Below are 17,492 nucleotides of genomic sequence, written 5' to 3' on the forward strand. Positions count from 1 at the left end.
CCTTCTGAATCTTCAAACCTTCTGGCTCTTTCCAGGTTTATGTGAAGATTTTAGAGATCTTCAGTGTGGCCTTTTGGACCCCACTGTCATTTATTTTGACTCAATCCCACTGGCACCATCCTGCTGCCCCAAGCACTCAGAGGAGCTCCAATTGTGTTTTAATCTACTGCTGAAAATAGTCCCCAGCCCCAGCACAATTAACCCTTTTTTTAAATGTACATTTTCAACAGGACTGGGCTGAGTGCCACAGACAGGAAACACATCTTATGAAGTTTTTAGATTCTCAGAAAAAAATCAAAACAGTTGTGGCATAATTTGTCAATTTTTTATTGACTCATAATTCAGATGTGAGCAGATTTCATCTTCTTTACTTACAATAAGTGATGAGTTCGATTTAAGTGCGTTTTTCGTCTTGATGGGCCCACACGCAAGTGAAATCACTTTAGTTTCTGTCAGACTGAAACTGAATTTGAAACACACTTGAAGTTACACAGTAAATGGATGTGGCTGAACCACCTGTGAAACTATTTTACATACAACATACAATAACTATTGTAGGTATTACAGTCAGATAATGCAAATTTAAATTAAGGATAATTTAAATATTATCACAATTTTAGAGTGACACAGAATTTGATTGACATTTACATAACTGAAGCCAGTTAGGATGATAACACAAGTGTTAAAATATTTGCACATCTACAACAAAGATGACTAAGTGCTGTGTGAAGCACTTTGTCAAATCCTGACAAAATGTAAGTAGAAACTGTGCAAAATGGCTTTCATTTAAAAACACTGTGAAAGGTAATAGTCAGGTTTTCCAAACAGATAAATAAAAAACAGAAAACTCATAACATCATGTAGTCCATGAAGCACCTTCTGGTGCCCATTAATCTGCAGTTTTTGTACAAATGTTTGTATGATAATGTAAAAACCATCCCAGCCCTCTGGTACATCCATGTGGCCTCACTGAGTGCTAAAGCACACATAGTTCCAGTTGAGCCAACTCAATGCACATTGTGGTGTACATGAATGTAGCCTCTCTACTTCATCATGTAAACATATTTGGCTTCAAGTTAAGACTAAAGACACGAGCTCCACATGTTTGTGTGGTCGTCTGTAAGGCTCTGGGTGAAGCTGGGGCTGCTGTGAGGCCCTGAGCTTGGTCAAAACTAGCGGTTTCCGACCATCAGCCACTACAGTGAAGCTACCAAGACAAAATCAACACCTGGGTGCAGCTAATCCCATTCAGGTAAACACCTAAAGACATTGTCCAAAAAGATAGTTTCTCAAATGCCTCAACCAGACAGACAGAAATCATTTCCCTCCACAAAAAGGTAAATGTGTGTATAAGCAGAGCTCAGAATCATTATATAAACTGCTTTGAAATTCACTCAACTAAATTTCACATGGTCCATTTACTTGGAGGAAGCTGGGTCGAGGTGTTTCAGTGCTCCACCCACCAGGTGGAGGCTTCCAGTGATGAGGACGTGGATCTCAGCTGCATCACAGAGGGGAGCAGCTTTGGCCATGATGCTGGGTTTAACTGGTAAGACAGTCTTGGCTGGGTCTGCCACCACTGAGTCCCTGCCCTGAGTGATCCAGCGGAGGGCACTGAGGATGCAGGGGAAGACCAGGGTGTCAGCTTTCTTTTCAGGCACCAGGGGCAGGCTGTCCTCGATGAGCAGCTGTGGGCCTTCGATGTCCCCCAGGCTGTTGTGGAGACGCCAGCTCCTCTCATTGTCCAAGCAGCGAGTCAACATGTTCTCCACCGAAACATTGAAGTTCTGCTGGTCTGAGAGGAATGGAATGAAAGAACCACTGATTAAGTTCAAAGTTGTTCTGGGTTTGTTTGTTTGTTTTACAGTATCTTCTTGCTCTTAGAAAGAAAGCAAAAATGTGTGTTTCCCAAAATATTCCACTATTCCTTTAAATGAACCACTGGCTGTCTGCAGGTAGGACATCTACAACCTACAAAATGTTTTGAACATTAGCAGTCATGAAAAGTCCACATGATTTGGAGTTCATGGGCTAAATACAGCTGGTATGGTCTTTTATTCATTTTAGGTAGAGTTAAATGTTCACTACTAACACACAAAAGCAAAAGGTTCATTGATCTCACCTGCATTACAAGAAGCGATGGCTTCAGTTATGTTTGGGCAGAACACAGCAAAGTCAAACTGACATGGCTGAAAAAGAAACACAAGTGAAAAAGAAATAAGTGTCTGCTCAGACTGGGAGAGAAGATGTTGCCAGAGATAAAACAAAAAGATTTCCTGGTACTAATCTCAAGACCAGGTTAAACAGGGAGGTGTATCTTAGTATGCATATGGTTTTATTCTCACTTCTATGGTGGCCTTCCAGCTCACACACACAAATAATCACAACACAAGCAAATTTAGAAAAAAATCTTCCTCAGTTTGACAACACATGCTGAAAAACAGAGAAACAGAGAAAAACACGCTGCAAAGTGAGAAACGTAACCAAACACACAAACGTTGCACAGATGAGAAGAGGAACGGCTTCCTAAGGACGCTAAGGGACTACTGGCTGCATTTCTGTATTTGGTTATCTTTTGTGTGTTTGCAGCATGTTTCTGTATTCGGTTGTGTTTTTTGCAGATCTTTACAAAAGTCTATGCATGTGTGTCAAATTGGTGATGTTTTCTTAATTTGCTAATGTTTTTTTTATTTACAGCGCGTTGAGCTCTCAGGGCCACCGTATGTTTCTCCTCATGCATACATTTATGTTTAGCGTTGAATCTGCAGAGTCTTATACAGGGTTTTCCCTGCCTATCTAACTCAAAGGCGGTCGCCTTTGTCTTACTGGCCACCACCTTTGTTAAAAATTCCTGGGACCTGGACCAATAACCGAGAATCATAGCATGTTAATGGAGCATTTCTATAATAACTAGCACCACTTTTCCAGCCTTTATAGTACTGGTTTAGCGGCCCATGGAGGCCCACAGATGTGCTGTAAATTATCTCACGTAATGCAACGTAGCCAATCAAATCAGCGCATTCGGACAAGAAGGGCGACTCCAGTGAGTGAAAATAAACACACAGACGTCTGTCGGCGGAAATGCAAGTCCGACAAGAGGTATTTCACATGTCGTAAACCTCACGCTATGATCATCAAAACTTCTAAAATTAAAGAATGCTTTGAAGGGTCAATTTAGGAGTAAAGAAGTTATTGGCTGTGGGTAGAGAATAAGACATTCACTGTATCAACTTCCCTCTACTCAAAGTGAGGTGTAAGATCAGCTCTTAAGTGATCACACCCTCAATCCCATTTATGCTGTGGGTAGCATGAGCCAATCACATCTGCCCCATTCTTCATTCATGAAACAAAATCCTTACATTTGAGACTTATTCTGCAAACCTGAAGTCTAACCCTTCTATTCTAAATGTTTATTTTATTTGTATGAAATGGGGGCACTATGTAGTTTTGGAGAATAAAGTCAGAATTTTAATATCTACAGTATTAATGAGGTAATGATACAAACTTTTTCCAACAGTGAATAAACAAGCTGTTCTGAGAGGAAAATAAGGTCCCAGAACATTGTTTGAAGCTAGAAATATAAAATAAAGTAAAAACAGTATAAATTGTGTTGTCCTTTAAGGTCAGTTTGTTTATTCAGTCATGAAAACAAAGAGAGTTTGATTATTTAGTTTGTTTAGGCAGAAAAAAAAAAAAAAATAAATCAGCCAATGAAGATCTTTCTCTTCTCATTAACATTTCTTCACCTAAACTACATTGGGCTGCTTTAACATGAATAATATAATAAATAATTGAATGTATTCCTAAAATATTAATGTTTACTGTAAATAGGGATGAAAAAATAGTTAATTAGCTCAAATGTAAAAAAAGAAAATTAAGCTTTAGTTTCTACATTCCGTCTGCAAGGACATCCATATAAATGACAACATAATGCGAAGACGCTGGCCTCATTCTCTGTGTTGTGGAAGGCAGCTGTACTCACCACCAGTAGTTTAAGCATGGCTGCCGAGTCTCTCTCTCCTGTTGCATTGAACAGCAACACTCTGGCCACAGGTCCGCTACAACACAGACATGACAAGGTTTTACATCAGTATTGTTCAGCTGTTTGAACAGTGTTTGTTTAGTTAAAGCAATGACCAGCAGGTATTAAGGCTCCGGTGTCAGAAACACCAACTACAACCTGTTCCATTTCAGTTGGTTCACTTGGTACAACACATACAGTATGGGATATCACTGCCCTGTGTGGCCTGACTCAATACTAGAAGTGTGAAAATTTCTCGATTATATAAGATGCATCGCCAGCGGCCTCAGCTGGACAATAAGTTACTTTGCAACATTGCTCCTGTGCTTTGAATTGTGGGCGGACATTAGGCTAACGTTACTTACGTAGGAGGTATGTCGGAGGGTATGTCAGTATTTTTTTTAAAACGGACATCTAGGACATGTCCAGTTTGTGCTTCCCAGCAAGGTCATAAAATCCGACGAGACCCACACCGAGCGTGATTTCTGCCTCACTTATCACGTTAGCCATTTTCACCTGAAGCTAACGTCTGCAGCCATAAATAATAACTGTTACAGCAAGCCCAGCTAATCAGCCAAGATCTGAGGAGGCTCTGTCAACTCTGCTGTCCAACTCTGAGAGGTGTGTGCAGCAGAGACAATAAATGCCTCATCTCAAAGCTGCCATGTTAAAACAATATTACTGTAGGTAACAACAAACGTCGAAGGGCACAGCAGATGGATAAATGCTTTGTTTTGTAATGTTTATGTATTGAAAAGATGCAGCTTTGAATTTGTAGACTGCTGTAGACTTTCTGATTAAAAGGGGAATTTGAATGATGAAAAAGTAGCCATGTGCAGTAATATAGATCAGTGAGGATGCAATGAGATGCATCGAGAATCGTTTTGCATTCGAATCGTTGACAGCGGAATCTTAATCGTAATCGAATCGAATTTCGAGGCCAGTGAAGATTCACACCTCTACTCAATACACCTCTAACCACGCCATGGAGAGGTTTCCATTGCCGTTGCCTACGTGAACATTGAGGTCCCCCAGGAGAACTACAGAGTCCCCAGAAGGAACCACTTCCTGGACGCTACCCAGGGACTCCATAAAGGCCGGGTATTCCAAGCAGCCGTTACAGAAGCAAAAACAACAGTCAGATTGACTGGCAGCTGCACAGAGGCGACCCTCTTGTTCTCCGGGGAGAACTCTAACACATCAGTGCTCAGGGGTTTCTAAGTATCCCCACACCTGCCTGGCAACTCTCACTCCAGGAAAGGAGAGAGTCCAGACCATCGGTCGATTAATCAGCTATCAGCCTTTTCCTTCTCCCAACTATCGTTATTATATTGGCCTTTAAAAATTCATGTGCATGTGTGTGTGTACTCAGTTCTGAGTAACTAATATGTAAAAACACATTCACAAACAGCAGTGACACTATTTCTAATACATTACCATTGTGTTTTCTTGCCAGATTTGCTTGCGGCGAAGTAAATAGAACATATGTCAAAAAGACCACTACTTTTAGGCAAGATACTGGGTAATGTGATAAAACCCCCTAGTTTTTGACTCCACTCATCTGGTTCAATTTTCTTTCTTTGTTTCAGCAATTACACAGTTACCAGTCAGCATTATACATGTATGCAGAAAACTATCTTTATTTAATCTATAATTATTATTATTTGTGTTGTTGATTTTGCCACCGCAATCGTTATTACCCCACTATAAGATATTGTTTGCAGGAGAAGTTATGAATGAAGAAAGGTGCATATGGGGCTGACAAATTGATTAATTTCAGAGCTGTTATTGTCTACTTTTATTTACTGCTGTACATTTATCTATTTTATTTATTCTATTTTTATTTTTCTAGTTATCATTATCACTTCTCACTTGTTGGATTCTTAAGTTCCCTACCAGTCCAGAACTTGTAAAGTACTGTAGTACTGTGATAGGAAAGAGTATGGGTGCTTTTGTAATGATGTGAATTCTTTTTAAATTAATTAATTAATTAATTTTTTTGAATTATTTACCTATTTTTCTTTCATTATTTACTTGGATAAGACTTGTGGCATGTATACAAACTTAAGAGCAACATGTATAACTTATTTTTTCTTCAAATAAAAAGTTTAATAACAAAAAAGACCACTACAGATTGTGAGCCAGGTGTGGAGCTCTGCACAGGGGGAGGCAGAAGGCAGGAGGCAGGCAGCACTTCGATGCACTCACAATTACGGTCAGTAAAAGCCCACTTAAAGCACTGATCACAGGTGCACCACGCACACCATTTTGGGATGAAAAGCTGGTGGGAAGAGACAAAATGTTCTGCACCAGCAGATCATCCCACTGTTGTGTTTTGTGTTTTAATGCTGTTGAAATTTACACTATATGTGGCTATTTAAAAACATGTGTCCAGTGGTTGTTTTTTATGGCGGGAATGCTGAAACATTCATCATCTTATTACCAATGAATAGGACTCATCACTTATAAACAGTGTTACATCAAGTTGTCTGATGGATGCAGATACAGAAACCCACACTGTGAGTGTCATGTGATCAGGGAGAGATGTTCACCTTGCATTCCTCTCATGCTGGGCTGCAGTCTCTCTGAACCAGTGTAAACAGGCCTGCATACTGCGCATGGTGTGAGCTCCATCTAAGAAGTAGGTGACTGCTCCGTGCTTCAGAGTCTGAGTCCTGCCAGGCCACTCTGTGTCTGCCAGCCCTGACACCACACAGATACACAACATATTGGATGATATCATATTTAGCCTGGGAACTGTTAAATGTTTGACTTCCATCAATTCTGATTCACAAATATCAAAACTACCAGTAAATCACTACTCTCTAATTCATTAATTTGTTGAAAAAAAAAAAAAAAAAAACAGTTCATGACATTTCTGGATAATTGAGTGTTTGTCAGCTATGTGTTGGCTGCTACCTTTTAAGATAGAGATACTACAAGTCCGATTTTTGCTTTCTCAGCTGCTGATGTTGCAGAAACAATTATATAAATATATATAAACACATATATAAGTTATATAATGTGCCTTATTGACTGACACTGTTAAGTCCCAACTCTTAATTTAACTGTCACATGTCAGCATGTTGAATTAGTAGAGAGATACAAAAAGCAGTAAAGTAATGACCATTGTCCTTTTGATCTAATCAAAAGTGATTGTTCTTCAGGACTCACCTTTCAACATGATGGGGCTGGGCTTGAAGCCAGTGGCCTGAAGTCGACCTGTGTTCTCAACACTGCTGGATGAAAAGCTTTTATCTGTTGAGAGAGGACATGATGAACCCAGTCTTAAATCATTTACAGGAATACATTGCTTTTGCCCATTTAGAAATAGGGGAAAGTTATGTTTTTCTCAGACATTATGTTTGTGGGAGGAGCCGAAATGCTGGCTAGCTGACTCTGGCCACAAATGTTCTTGGGTCATTGTTGCCAGTCATTAAAGAAATTAAATGAATGAATTTGTTAATGGAGGTGTCATACAAGGTACGTGTATGTTAACATTTGTGGGGCGGTTGACTGTGTATCCTGCATGCTGTAAATCTAATGTTGCATGTGATTGACTGTTGTGAGGGAGACATGTGTTTTTGTTTAGTGATCCACTGCCTTCATGGTCTTTTTTCTTTAATGCTATGATTGGTTAAGTGGTTTATTGCCGACCCCACGTTGGTGTACGCTGGAACACTGAACAGTATATAGCTTGTGAGCTCCTCCTGCACTACGATGGTGTGCTTGTTTCTCACATTAAGCTCATATGGATGTCATCAGACGGTGTGTGTGTGTGTGTGGCCTTTAATGTACTGCAAGGTCTCAACCAACTTCTTTCCTTGTGCCTGAAGATGTTTTTTACTCAACAAAATTACATTTTTGCATATTTAAGATCGGTATTTGTATTATAATGCTGCTTCCTGGTCATATATGCCTCAACAGTGAAGCAATCTCTTTCAATTTTGGATGCATGACGTCCTTCCTGCCATTGACATACAGTTCAAATGTTGGTTCACATCCTGTCCCACCTGGTAGACATCTTCTCTGCAGCCAAGTGTGACTCAGCTGGAGGGCCAGTGAGGCGTTGGAGCGCTGGTGCTGTCCTGCCAGGCCCAGGCGCAAAGGTCCACCATCTTCCTGGTAGTCCTCCAGCTCTGGAGACACCCACAGAGGACACTGCAACAACAGGTCACACTGTATTACATCAAACTGAACAGCTGGAGGAAGGATTTCAACAACCAAGTTTATTTCAAATCTGACATTTCGCTGAACAATCTTCGACAGAAACACTATAAGACTGAATGGTCACTTACCCCCATCTCTTTGGCTCTGTCCCTGAGCACAGACATCGCATGTTCTGGCTGTTTCACTGTGAAGGCAGGAACCCCTGGCTGAACATGATGAACAGCCAGTGAGATGACAGAGCAGTGGAGAAGAAGTACAAAAATACTGAACAATGATGAGTAGCTTCATTTTAAAAGGGCTTCAATATCCCTCCACTAAGTTTAAACTCAAGTGTTTTGCTCTGCTGTAAGCTATTAGCTCTGTTAGCCAAACACAATCCAGTACTCTGCTAACAGCTAATAGCTAACTAGCTCGCCTCCTGCTGGTTTGAGTAAGATTTGCAGTGCCCTCTTGCTCTAAACAGTGCAATATATTTTCCAGTCCTCCCAGTGAGTCATTTCTGGCTTAGGGGATAGATGGACCAGTGCTGGGGGAGTATTTGAGAATCTTTATATTTTTCTTAGGTCTTGCACTGAAAAGCCAGCAAGTGACTGTAAATGACGCTGACACAGCACTGTGGTGAGAAAGATAACAGCATGAGAAGACCAGCTCGGTGTAGTCAGCATGGTCAGTAGCAGTCACTTAAATTTGTCATTTGTTAGGCAACAGTCTGTTTGTTCAAAGCACATTTTCTGCCAACTATTAGTCTCAAACCCTGCAGCACGCTATGTGATTTTAGCAGCAAGTACAGAAACTGCCTCGTGTTTCTTTGATCAGCTCTTCTGATTGGCCTTTACCACCAATCAAACCATTTAAATACAAATATAGGTCCACTGAACAGTGGCCAATCAATTGGAGCAACATTAGTTTATAATTAAATGTATTTAGTCTCTCTGACTACTAAAAGTCACCATCAGTCACACAACACACATTCTGTTACAGAACAAAGTCCTGGTTCTTGCAGTTGGTGCAGAGCGCTCCCACAAGAGCCTTGGAGCACTTCTGCTGTGGTGTCTGAACATGCAACATTTTTCTGTTGCATGTGTTTTCAGGGTTTGTGTGTTTTTATTGTTGCATTGCTTCTGTATTTGCACATCTTCCTAATGGAAGTGTTACAGGCTGTCATTCTTGTGATTAGTTATGTTGTATTTCACAGTGCATTTCCAATGCAAGTGTCGTCAAATTGAGGAAGATATTTTCTTAATTTGCTCGTGTTTCGTCTGTTTACATGTTCTTAGGTTGGCCACTGTAGTTCACACATACAAAGCGTCGTTTACAGCTGATCTGCCTTTGATCTGCAGCTTTTAGCTGCCAAACCCCAACAACTGTCTGAGTGGAAGATCAGGACTAAAATCTAACAGAGTTAAGTTACCCTTTATTAATCCTCTCTGCATGTAAGCACAAAAAACAACAGCAACAACAAAAACCCTAGTAAGTGGCCCCGTAACTTTTTTTGGTCTTATTACTGACATATTAATATTTAGTCCAGTTACAATGCCACATTATTGATGTGTACAGCCAACACACCTTGAAGATGCCTCCTTTTTGCCATGCTATCTTTTCAATGGTGTCTCCAAGAATCTGAGTGTGGTCTATACCCAGAGAGGAGATCCCACACACCCACGGCTTCCTGTTAATACAGAACCACATCAAGTTGTAAACAAGTAACTCCAACCGTACACCTCAATGTGTATCTGGCAATAAGTGAGCAAGCCTGCTGCATGTGTACAAAGATGTACAGTAACCTGGTTTAAATGCATTGCATGAGAGTTACTTATTATTTAAAGGCATACATCAGGACTAAATCAGCTGCTTGTAAGTGTTCTCAGCTCTCTGATAAAGTTAGATAATGTTGATCTGTTACTGTGATACTACAGTCGCACTTTATTGGCTCAGAAACATTGTCATAAAAGATATTACAAATGTGTGTCTGTGTATCAAAGTGACAGTCATGCACAACCAAAGATAACACTCTTTCTCTAAGACAACCCTGATTCAGAAAGGTTGGGACACTCAATGTTGTCAGCAATCTGTTTTTATTTACAGTTTACACAGCATCCCAACTTTTTTGGAATCAGGGCTGTATGGAACATATTGGATATGGTACATACTGGAACAGATATCAAGTCTGAACCAAATCAGTGATCATGAATGTAAAAATATTCCAATAATAGTTCTGCTTCATTATTTCCAGTCAGAGACAGATGTATCAGTCACAGACTAAGCAGCTTTATAAATGGAGATTCTTACCTTATAATGTTGGTGCAGTCATATGCTCCACCAATCCCAACTTCAATTACTGCTAGATCCACCTGGACAAAGAGCAGGGTTGTTTAGATTGGAATTAGTCAAGTCAGTCATTTAAGTTTCTGTTTTCTCGTGAGCCTGAGGATCATGATATCAGTCGATCAATCTTTTCCATGACGTTTCATGCAAAGTAAAACACGCCATCATCAAAGAATGGTAAATGTATAGTTAACTAAACTCTAGTTAATAGTTATTTGACAGTTAAGAAACAATGAGATGCTTTATATACCATATATTATCATTAGCAATTGTTTATTGTAAAGTTGCAACTGATGTTTATAATAAATGGTTAATATATTCTGTGTAGTTCATCTATAAGCAACCCTGTCCCTGGTTCGCTGCCTAGATGCTAGCATAGCAGCTAGTTGCTGCACTGGCCTGCTAACCTACCTTCTCCTGAAGAAACACATGGAAGGCCAAGATGGTGAGGAAACGGAAGTATGCCGGCATTGTCCCCCCATGGGCATCCTGAAGAGTCCAAAGAGAAGGAGAAAAAAAAGGCTGCATCACGTCGTATGCAAAGTGTCTGTGCAATAATATACACCAGTTAATGCAAAGGCTGCATGATGGTTAGTTTTTGACATTTTAAGTCATAATCTCAGTACTCTCACTACATGTAAACACTCAAGCTGTATCAATAATCAAACATCTCCAAATCAATGACTATGTTACTCTGTTTCTGATGGATGGAAAGTGTGATAATACAGTCACAAAGTGACAAAGTGTTGTGCACTGCCACTACATGTTCCAAAAATCCTAAAAACAGATTTCCAATTGGATTCAGCTTCTGAATGAACACTGGAAAAACGGCATAAGCGGCATGACTTTTCTATGCCAAAGAGAGCAACCCTCAATGCAAACTGAATACCGGTAATGTGATCTAACTGTGCTGTCACATGAGGGTCATGCTCATCCTGACATGATGGGTCTCATTTTCTATTAGACTCATTACAACCTGTGACACTGATAATACACAGCAGAGGCTGAAGTTCAGGCTGGGAAGCAAACAGGATTCACATCAGCTCATAGAAATCACTGCTTGTAATGCCAACTGTTACTTTAGATGAACAAAGGTTAATCCATTAAATTATTTCATCGAGTCAAGTGAATGAGTAGCCATGGTCACTTAAAACCAACAGCTCCATTTAAAAATGAAAAGGGCTGTGCTGTAAAAATAAACATATCATGACCTACCTTTGTTTCATCTAGCCGTCCATAAACCTGCCAGAAGTATTTAGTGAAGAGCTCTTTTCCAATGGGCTGTCCATTGATTCGAATCCTCTCCCTGACTTGGACTAAATGTGGGGAACTGTAACCAAGACGGAAACATCAATAGAAAAACATTTCTAACTTTTCCTATATTAAATGTAATAGATCAACTTATGGTACTATACTTGGATTAATGTAATATACCTGTATCAAACATCAATGATGTTTTATCTAAAAACTAATGTAACAATATTTATGATGATATTTTAAATGAATATCATGAACCAGTCTATATATCAACGACCTTCCATCTGATTGTCCTGAAGTTAAAACCTTAATGTACGCAGACAATACTGGTTTATTTGTACATTTAATGCTTGGATAATTTAAACTGTAAGATATCGGGCCTCCGTAACATATCTGCCACAAGTGTTTGATAAGCACATTTGAGAGATCACTGCAAAAAATGTGTGTATGACTGCTGATATATCAGTGTCGGAATGTTTTAACTCCATAATTTCGGTATTGGCATCGGCCCCAAAAAACGAGTATCGTCAGGCTCCATTTAGCATCACCTCCTGAGCAGTCCCCATATTTCGCTACTGGAATAGTGGTGGACATCAGTAGAAACAAAACCAGAACCACAAACAATGGATACACTCAAATCCTGATGGCATGAACTGGCGTTGTGCCAGTTGGCTTTGGCTTCCACTCTCTTTCAATTAAGCGGTTGTGAGGCTGGTTGGATGTACCGCCAAATTCTTGGAAACCACACTGGAGACAGTTTATGGTCGTGAAGTGAACATTCAGTTCATGGGCAACAGCTCTGGTGGTCATTTCTGCAGTCAGCATGCCGACTGCACACTCCCTCAAAACTCATCCCATCCGTGACAATGTGTTAAGTGATAAAGCTGACCTTTTATTGTGACCAGTCCAAAGCACACCTGTGTAATCATTGTACTGTTTAATGAGTTTCTTGATATGCCACACCCGTCAGGTGGATTGAATATTTTAGCAAAGTGCTCAATAACAGCGAAAAGTGTAGCCAATTCTGTGGTCTGTCCACTGACCATCATAACACTAGTCACCCCTGCAAGGGGCGCTGAAGCTAGTGGTGCACACCAGTAAGTGAGCGACCGGTGGCGTGGTCCGTGTAGACCGGAGTAGGTCCGTGAAGTGGTCTTTATGGTCCTAATCCACACTCTCCCATCTCTGACCGTAAAAAAATGTCAGGAATCATGATCCTTTAATAAATATAGCCTACATTATTATCAAGATGTCAGCTCATAATTATTTGTTTAATAAATGTATTGAATGCCTGTTGCACCAGGTATCCCTTTTTCTATCTATCACCAGTTAGTGAGCTGTCTGTGTGGTTCAGACCAGTTAGTGAGCTGTCTGTGTGGTCCAGAGCAGTTAGTGAGCTGTCTGTCTGGTTCAGACCAGTTAGTGAGCTGGACTCACACAGACCACTCATTAACTGGACCACTCATTAACTGGACCACTCATTAACTGGTCCACTCATTAACTGGTCCACTCATTAACATCCGAGGTTAAAGTACTCATTATCACGTCAAATGACTTATATATATATATATATATATATATATACACACACACACACACACACACACATACATACATACACACACACACATACATACATACATACATACACACACACATAATAAACAAGAAATAGATATAAATAAGAGACAAAGACAAAAGTATTTACAGAACAAGAAGAAGACCGTGTGCAAAGTAGCAGGGTGTGTATGCATGTGTGTGATATATGGTGTGTGCTGAGTGTGTGGCTGAAGCCTAAGCCTAAACCTAAGCCTAAGCCTAAGCCCAGTAGCCTACTTTATATAGGCTACTGTTGGATATTCAATCTACAGCAATGTATCATCTAAAGGTCACCATGTTTGTAGCGTGGCTGTTCTGTGGGAACCACCTATCTCTACAAAATAAACTTTTCATGGTCCACACGGACCACGCCACAGCTGGTCTAGACCCCAAAGAAGAGTAGGTCTTGACTACATGGACCACACCACCAAAAACTCACTTCCTGGTCTGCACCACTAACTTTAGCAGCCATGTTCAGTGGACAGACCAGTGATTGGCTACAACCCCTGCTGCAACTTTTACTTAAGCTTGTGAAAAATGGGAGAAAAGCCAAAAGTGTTGGATTTATATTTTGAGTGTAAAAAGTGTATACATTACTCATACACTGCAATCTTACCTGTAAAATCCTGTGCGAAAGCCATAACCTCTCAAAATCTGCTCAGTGAATGCACATGTTGAGCCCTGAAAGATAAACACAAACACTCAGAGGACTCGTACAGCTGTCGCAATCATATGTGACACTTGAAAACATGTTTGCATGACCTTTGTCAAAGATTACATAATGGGAGTTCAGAGGTCCATATGAAAAGGAACACACAAAGGGTTAGCCAGACCTTTATATGTATCTATACTACTCCTTTTGCACTGGTCAAAAATCCCACTTAAACCCGCTAAGATCGAGCTTCTGTGTGCAATGGGAATGTGTAAACTCTGCATTTACACCCGCGTTTTTATCACCTCGGCTCGGCTCTGATCTAGACATAAGACCCAGGTGAACATGCATTACGCATTATCACCATCCGATTGTGGCGCATAAAGAAGGAAGGAATTGGGATGTGGTCTATTCAAGGACGTTTGATTACTGGACACAGTGTGGAGGTGGAGCCCTGTTCATTCCTATGAAAGCTGCTCAGTGGTGTTTAGAAGCCAAAAACACTCTACTTCCTGCATGTGAAAATACCTGAATCGATGACCAAGGCGGCTAACTTCCGATACTTCTTGAATGGAGATAAATTTATTTAACTGTTTGGCTCTTCTAGACTTTGCAAATGTTATTGGACTGAATGGCTCAAATTATGATCGTGAAACGAGTCATTTCGCGGGTGTTGTGATGCTCTAAAGAATTTATCCACCGTTTTACAGGCTCTTGTCTACAACTGTTTCCGGCACATTCGTGATGTGAACCATAACATCAGTGACGTACAACTCAGATATAAAAAAAAAAACAGACAGGCTGTCTTGCCTGCGGGAAGTGTGAATGGGGTCAATAGGCACTTTTTAGTCGGTTGAACTGCATTTAAAAAACCTGTGTAGACCCACTAATTTTGGTGGTAAAGTGGTATAAGTCAGACTCATCAGTGCTTTATGTGAATGCATCGATATATGACTTCCATCTTCAAAGAATTACTGACTGGGCCTCACGCACATGCAGCTTGTGTGTCTAGTTAGCTCACCTTGCCCTTTGTTCCCGTCACATGAATGATATTGAGATGGTCTAGATTCTCCACCTTTGACACACACACACACACACACACACACACACACACACACACACACACACAGCAGATAAGATCAGAATAAATATTATTAGTTAATCGCATTAGACAACAATATTAATATTAAAACTTTGAGTGGTCACAGTTATGTACCAAACCTGCCCTGTCTACTTTGTGAGCTGCTATAAGAGACTCACTGTGAGGCCGGCTCGTTCCAGGTAGCTTCTCATGGCCTGGAGCTGCAGCTGAGGGTGACTCCGCTCTCGTCGTACCTGCTCCAGAGCACTGGCATTGGTCTGTAGCGTGTTCAGAGTGCAAATGGCATCCTGCAGCAAAAAAGAAACAAGTGAAATGTTTACAACCACAGCAAGCTCCAAAAAACAACCGCCCATTATCTACACAGAACAGGCCAGAAGCTTAGACTGCATGCACACATGACCACAGAGCTACCTTTTCCATTTTATATGCACACGTCCAGTGAGAGGAACAAGTTAAATAGAGTCAGGGACTCAAGACTCTCATGTCCCACAGTAGCTTGTACTTAAGTCCAGCTCTTATCCATCAGTTGGTGAGATAACTACCCTAGCTTGGTCAGCTAACAGCAGATCTCATCATGTAAAGGAAACGTTTCCTTGAACTGGATCCTGACTGGGTTTTGGACTATTGGCGGAACAAAACAAACAAGATGAAGATTACCTGGGAATTTACAGAGGGCATCTTCCACTATTTTCTCACATTAAAATAAAATACTAAACCATAATGAAAATGATCATTAGTTGCAGCCCTAGTATTAGTTCCATCTGCAGGCTTTTGTGTTAAGTATCTCATTACAAGATAAATCTGGCAATATTCTTCTTTTTTCTTACTATCAACAGATGAATGTATCCTACTAATGAGTATTCTGTGTGTCTCACTTCCAAATACATCACGTTCATTTGTGTCATAGAGCTTTGAGAGCCACACTGTTGGCTGGCTTCATGTACCTTCATTACCATGAACAAACACACACTAGTTTATTTTGACTCAGTCCCACATATAACGTCCACATGTCCATACACCTGGACATCCATTATTAGATATTTTATATTTTATGGACCAAACCATTCATCAAGAAAATAACTGCTGGATCAATGGATAATGAAGACTGTCAGCTTTACTAGCAGGCAGAGAAAAGCCTTCAATAATGGCTGGGTCAAATGGAGAAATACAACAGTAATGGACATGTTTACTAAAAAACCATTAGCCTCCATGAGCAGCAGCATTGTGGCATTTATACTTAATACTGTACACACTGCCAGCCGTATCATGTTCATCTACAACAAATGCCAGTGTCTTTCTTGATAGTTCAGTGCGAGTTGTATTACACTGAAACGAATCACAAGCCCCGGAATAAATAAGGGATGTGGGACTGTCCAGTTGCCGAGTCAAACTATCAGATATGGCATCAGACAGGTTTACACCACGTGTTAGAGCACAGGCTGCACTTAGACGTTGATCAGTCAGAGTTGAAGTCACAGACAGACTGTGAGCTCTGTCCTCAGCGGGACTGACACTCAGCAGCCAACAGCGAGTCAGCGAGTCGGCTAGTCGACGACGGCAGCAGTTCATGTAGTTTCGCATGGTCCTGTCAGCCATGTTTCTATCATCTCACAACTGTGCAGTCACTCAGAGTTGGGACAAACTTATCAAACTAGCACAGGTGGCTAGCTAGCTCGCTAGCAGCCGGTGCGAAGACGTGAAGGAAAAGACTGTAATACCGCGTACCTGGTACTCCATGCCTGGTATCTGGGGAGCCGTCTTGGTGCTGTAGTGTCTGAGTGAAAGGCCCGCCAAACTGCACGCCCAGTCCTTCTGTCGGAGCCGCGCGGCAAACGCGGAGCTCCTCTGTAACACGCGCGACATGCACCCCATCGTGAGGCGTCGTGTTGTCACAGGAAGCCGCATCCAAATATGGGAGGTTCCTTTCACATGCGTAATGACGTCACGCCACGCCCCTTCTAGAGGTTTCAAAACAATTGCGATCTATTTCTGTGATGATTAATAATGTTTCTCAGTCACATTTGCATTTATTAACTTTTTATTGTATTTATTTTATTCTTATTTTATTTTAAAGCGGACGATGCAGTTTAACATAGTTCCAATAGAGTGTAACTGATATGCTGCACAGAGAGTTTATAGCTGAGGCTAATTTTAAACTCTTGTCCCTCATTGGGCTTTTACATGCACAGCGTGATTAAAACATACAGCTATCAATGTTCAGTATCATACAACCACAACACAATAAAATACACATACATCAACACACACCACACTACATTAACATACTTATACCCTACAAGTACAATAAGCTAAAAATGGGTACTTTGGTTTTTCTTTCAGCCAGCACTTCAAAGATTTGATATCTG

General features: G+C 40.7%; 1 protein-coding gene across 1 annotated transcript; it reads right to left on the reverse strand.

The window, feature by feature from the left end:
• Positions 1–311: 311 nt before the first annotated feature.
• LOC141005795 (folylpolyglutamate synthase, mitochondrial-like) lies at positions 312–17,033 on the reverse strand. Its single transcript, XM_073477828.1, has 15 exons — positions 16,852–17,033; positions 15,285–15,413; positions 15,046–15,099; positions 13,989–14,053; positions 11,732–11,846; positions 10,928–11,005; positions 10,481–10,542; positions 9,758–9,860; positions 8,320–8,397; positions 8,035–8,182; positions 7,196–7,279; positions 6,574–6,724; positions 3,983–4,058; positions 2,123–2,189; positions 312–1,795 (listed from the first exon to the last, which is right to left on the reverse strand). Exons 1-15 carry the CDS (start codon positions 17,029–17,031, stop codon positions 1,419–1,421), a joined length of 1,767 nt encoding a protein of 588 aa, XP_073333929.1. The 5' UTR covers positions 17,032–17,033; the 3' UTR covers positions 312–1,418.
• Between the last annotated feature and the right edge of the window lie 459 nt (positions 17,034–17,492).

This window comes from Pagrus major, chromosome 12, assembly GCF_040436345.1.
Source record: "Pagrus major chromosome 12, Pma_NU_1.0".
Classification (NCBI taxonomy): Eukaryota; Metazoa; Chordata; class Actinopteri; order Spariformes; family Sparidae; genus Pagrus; species Pagrus major.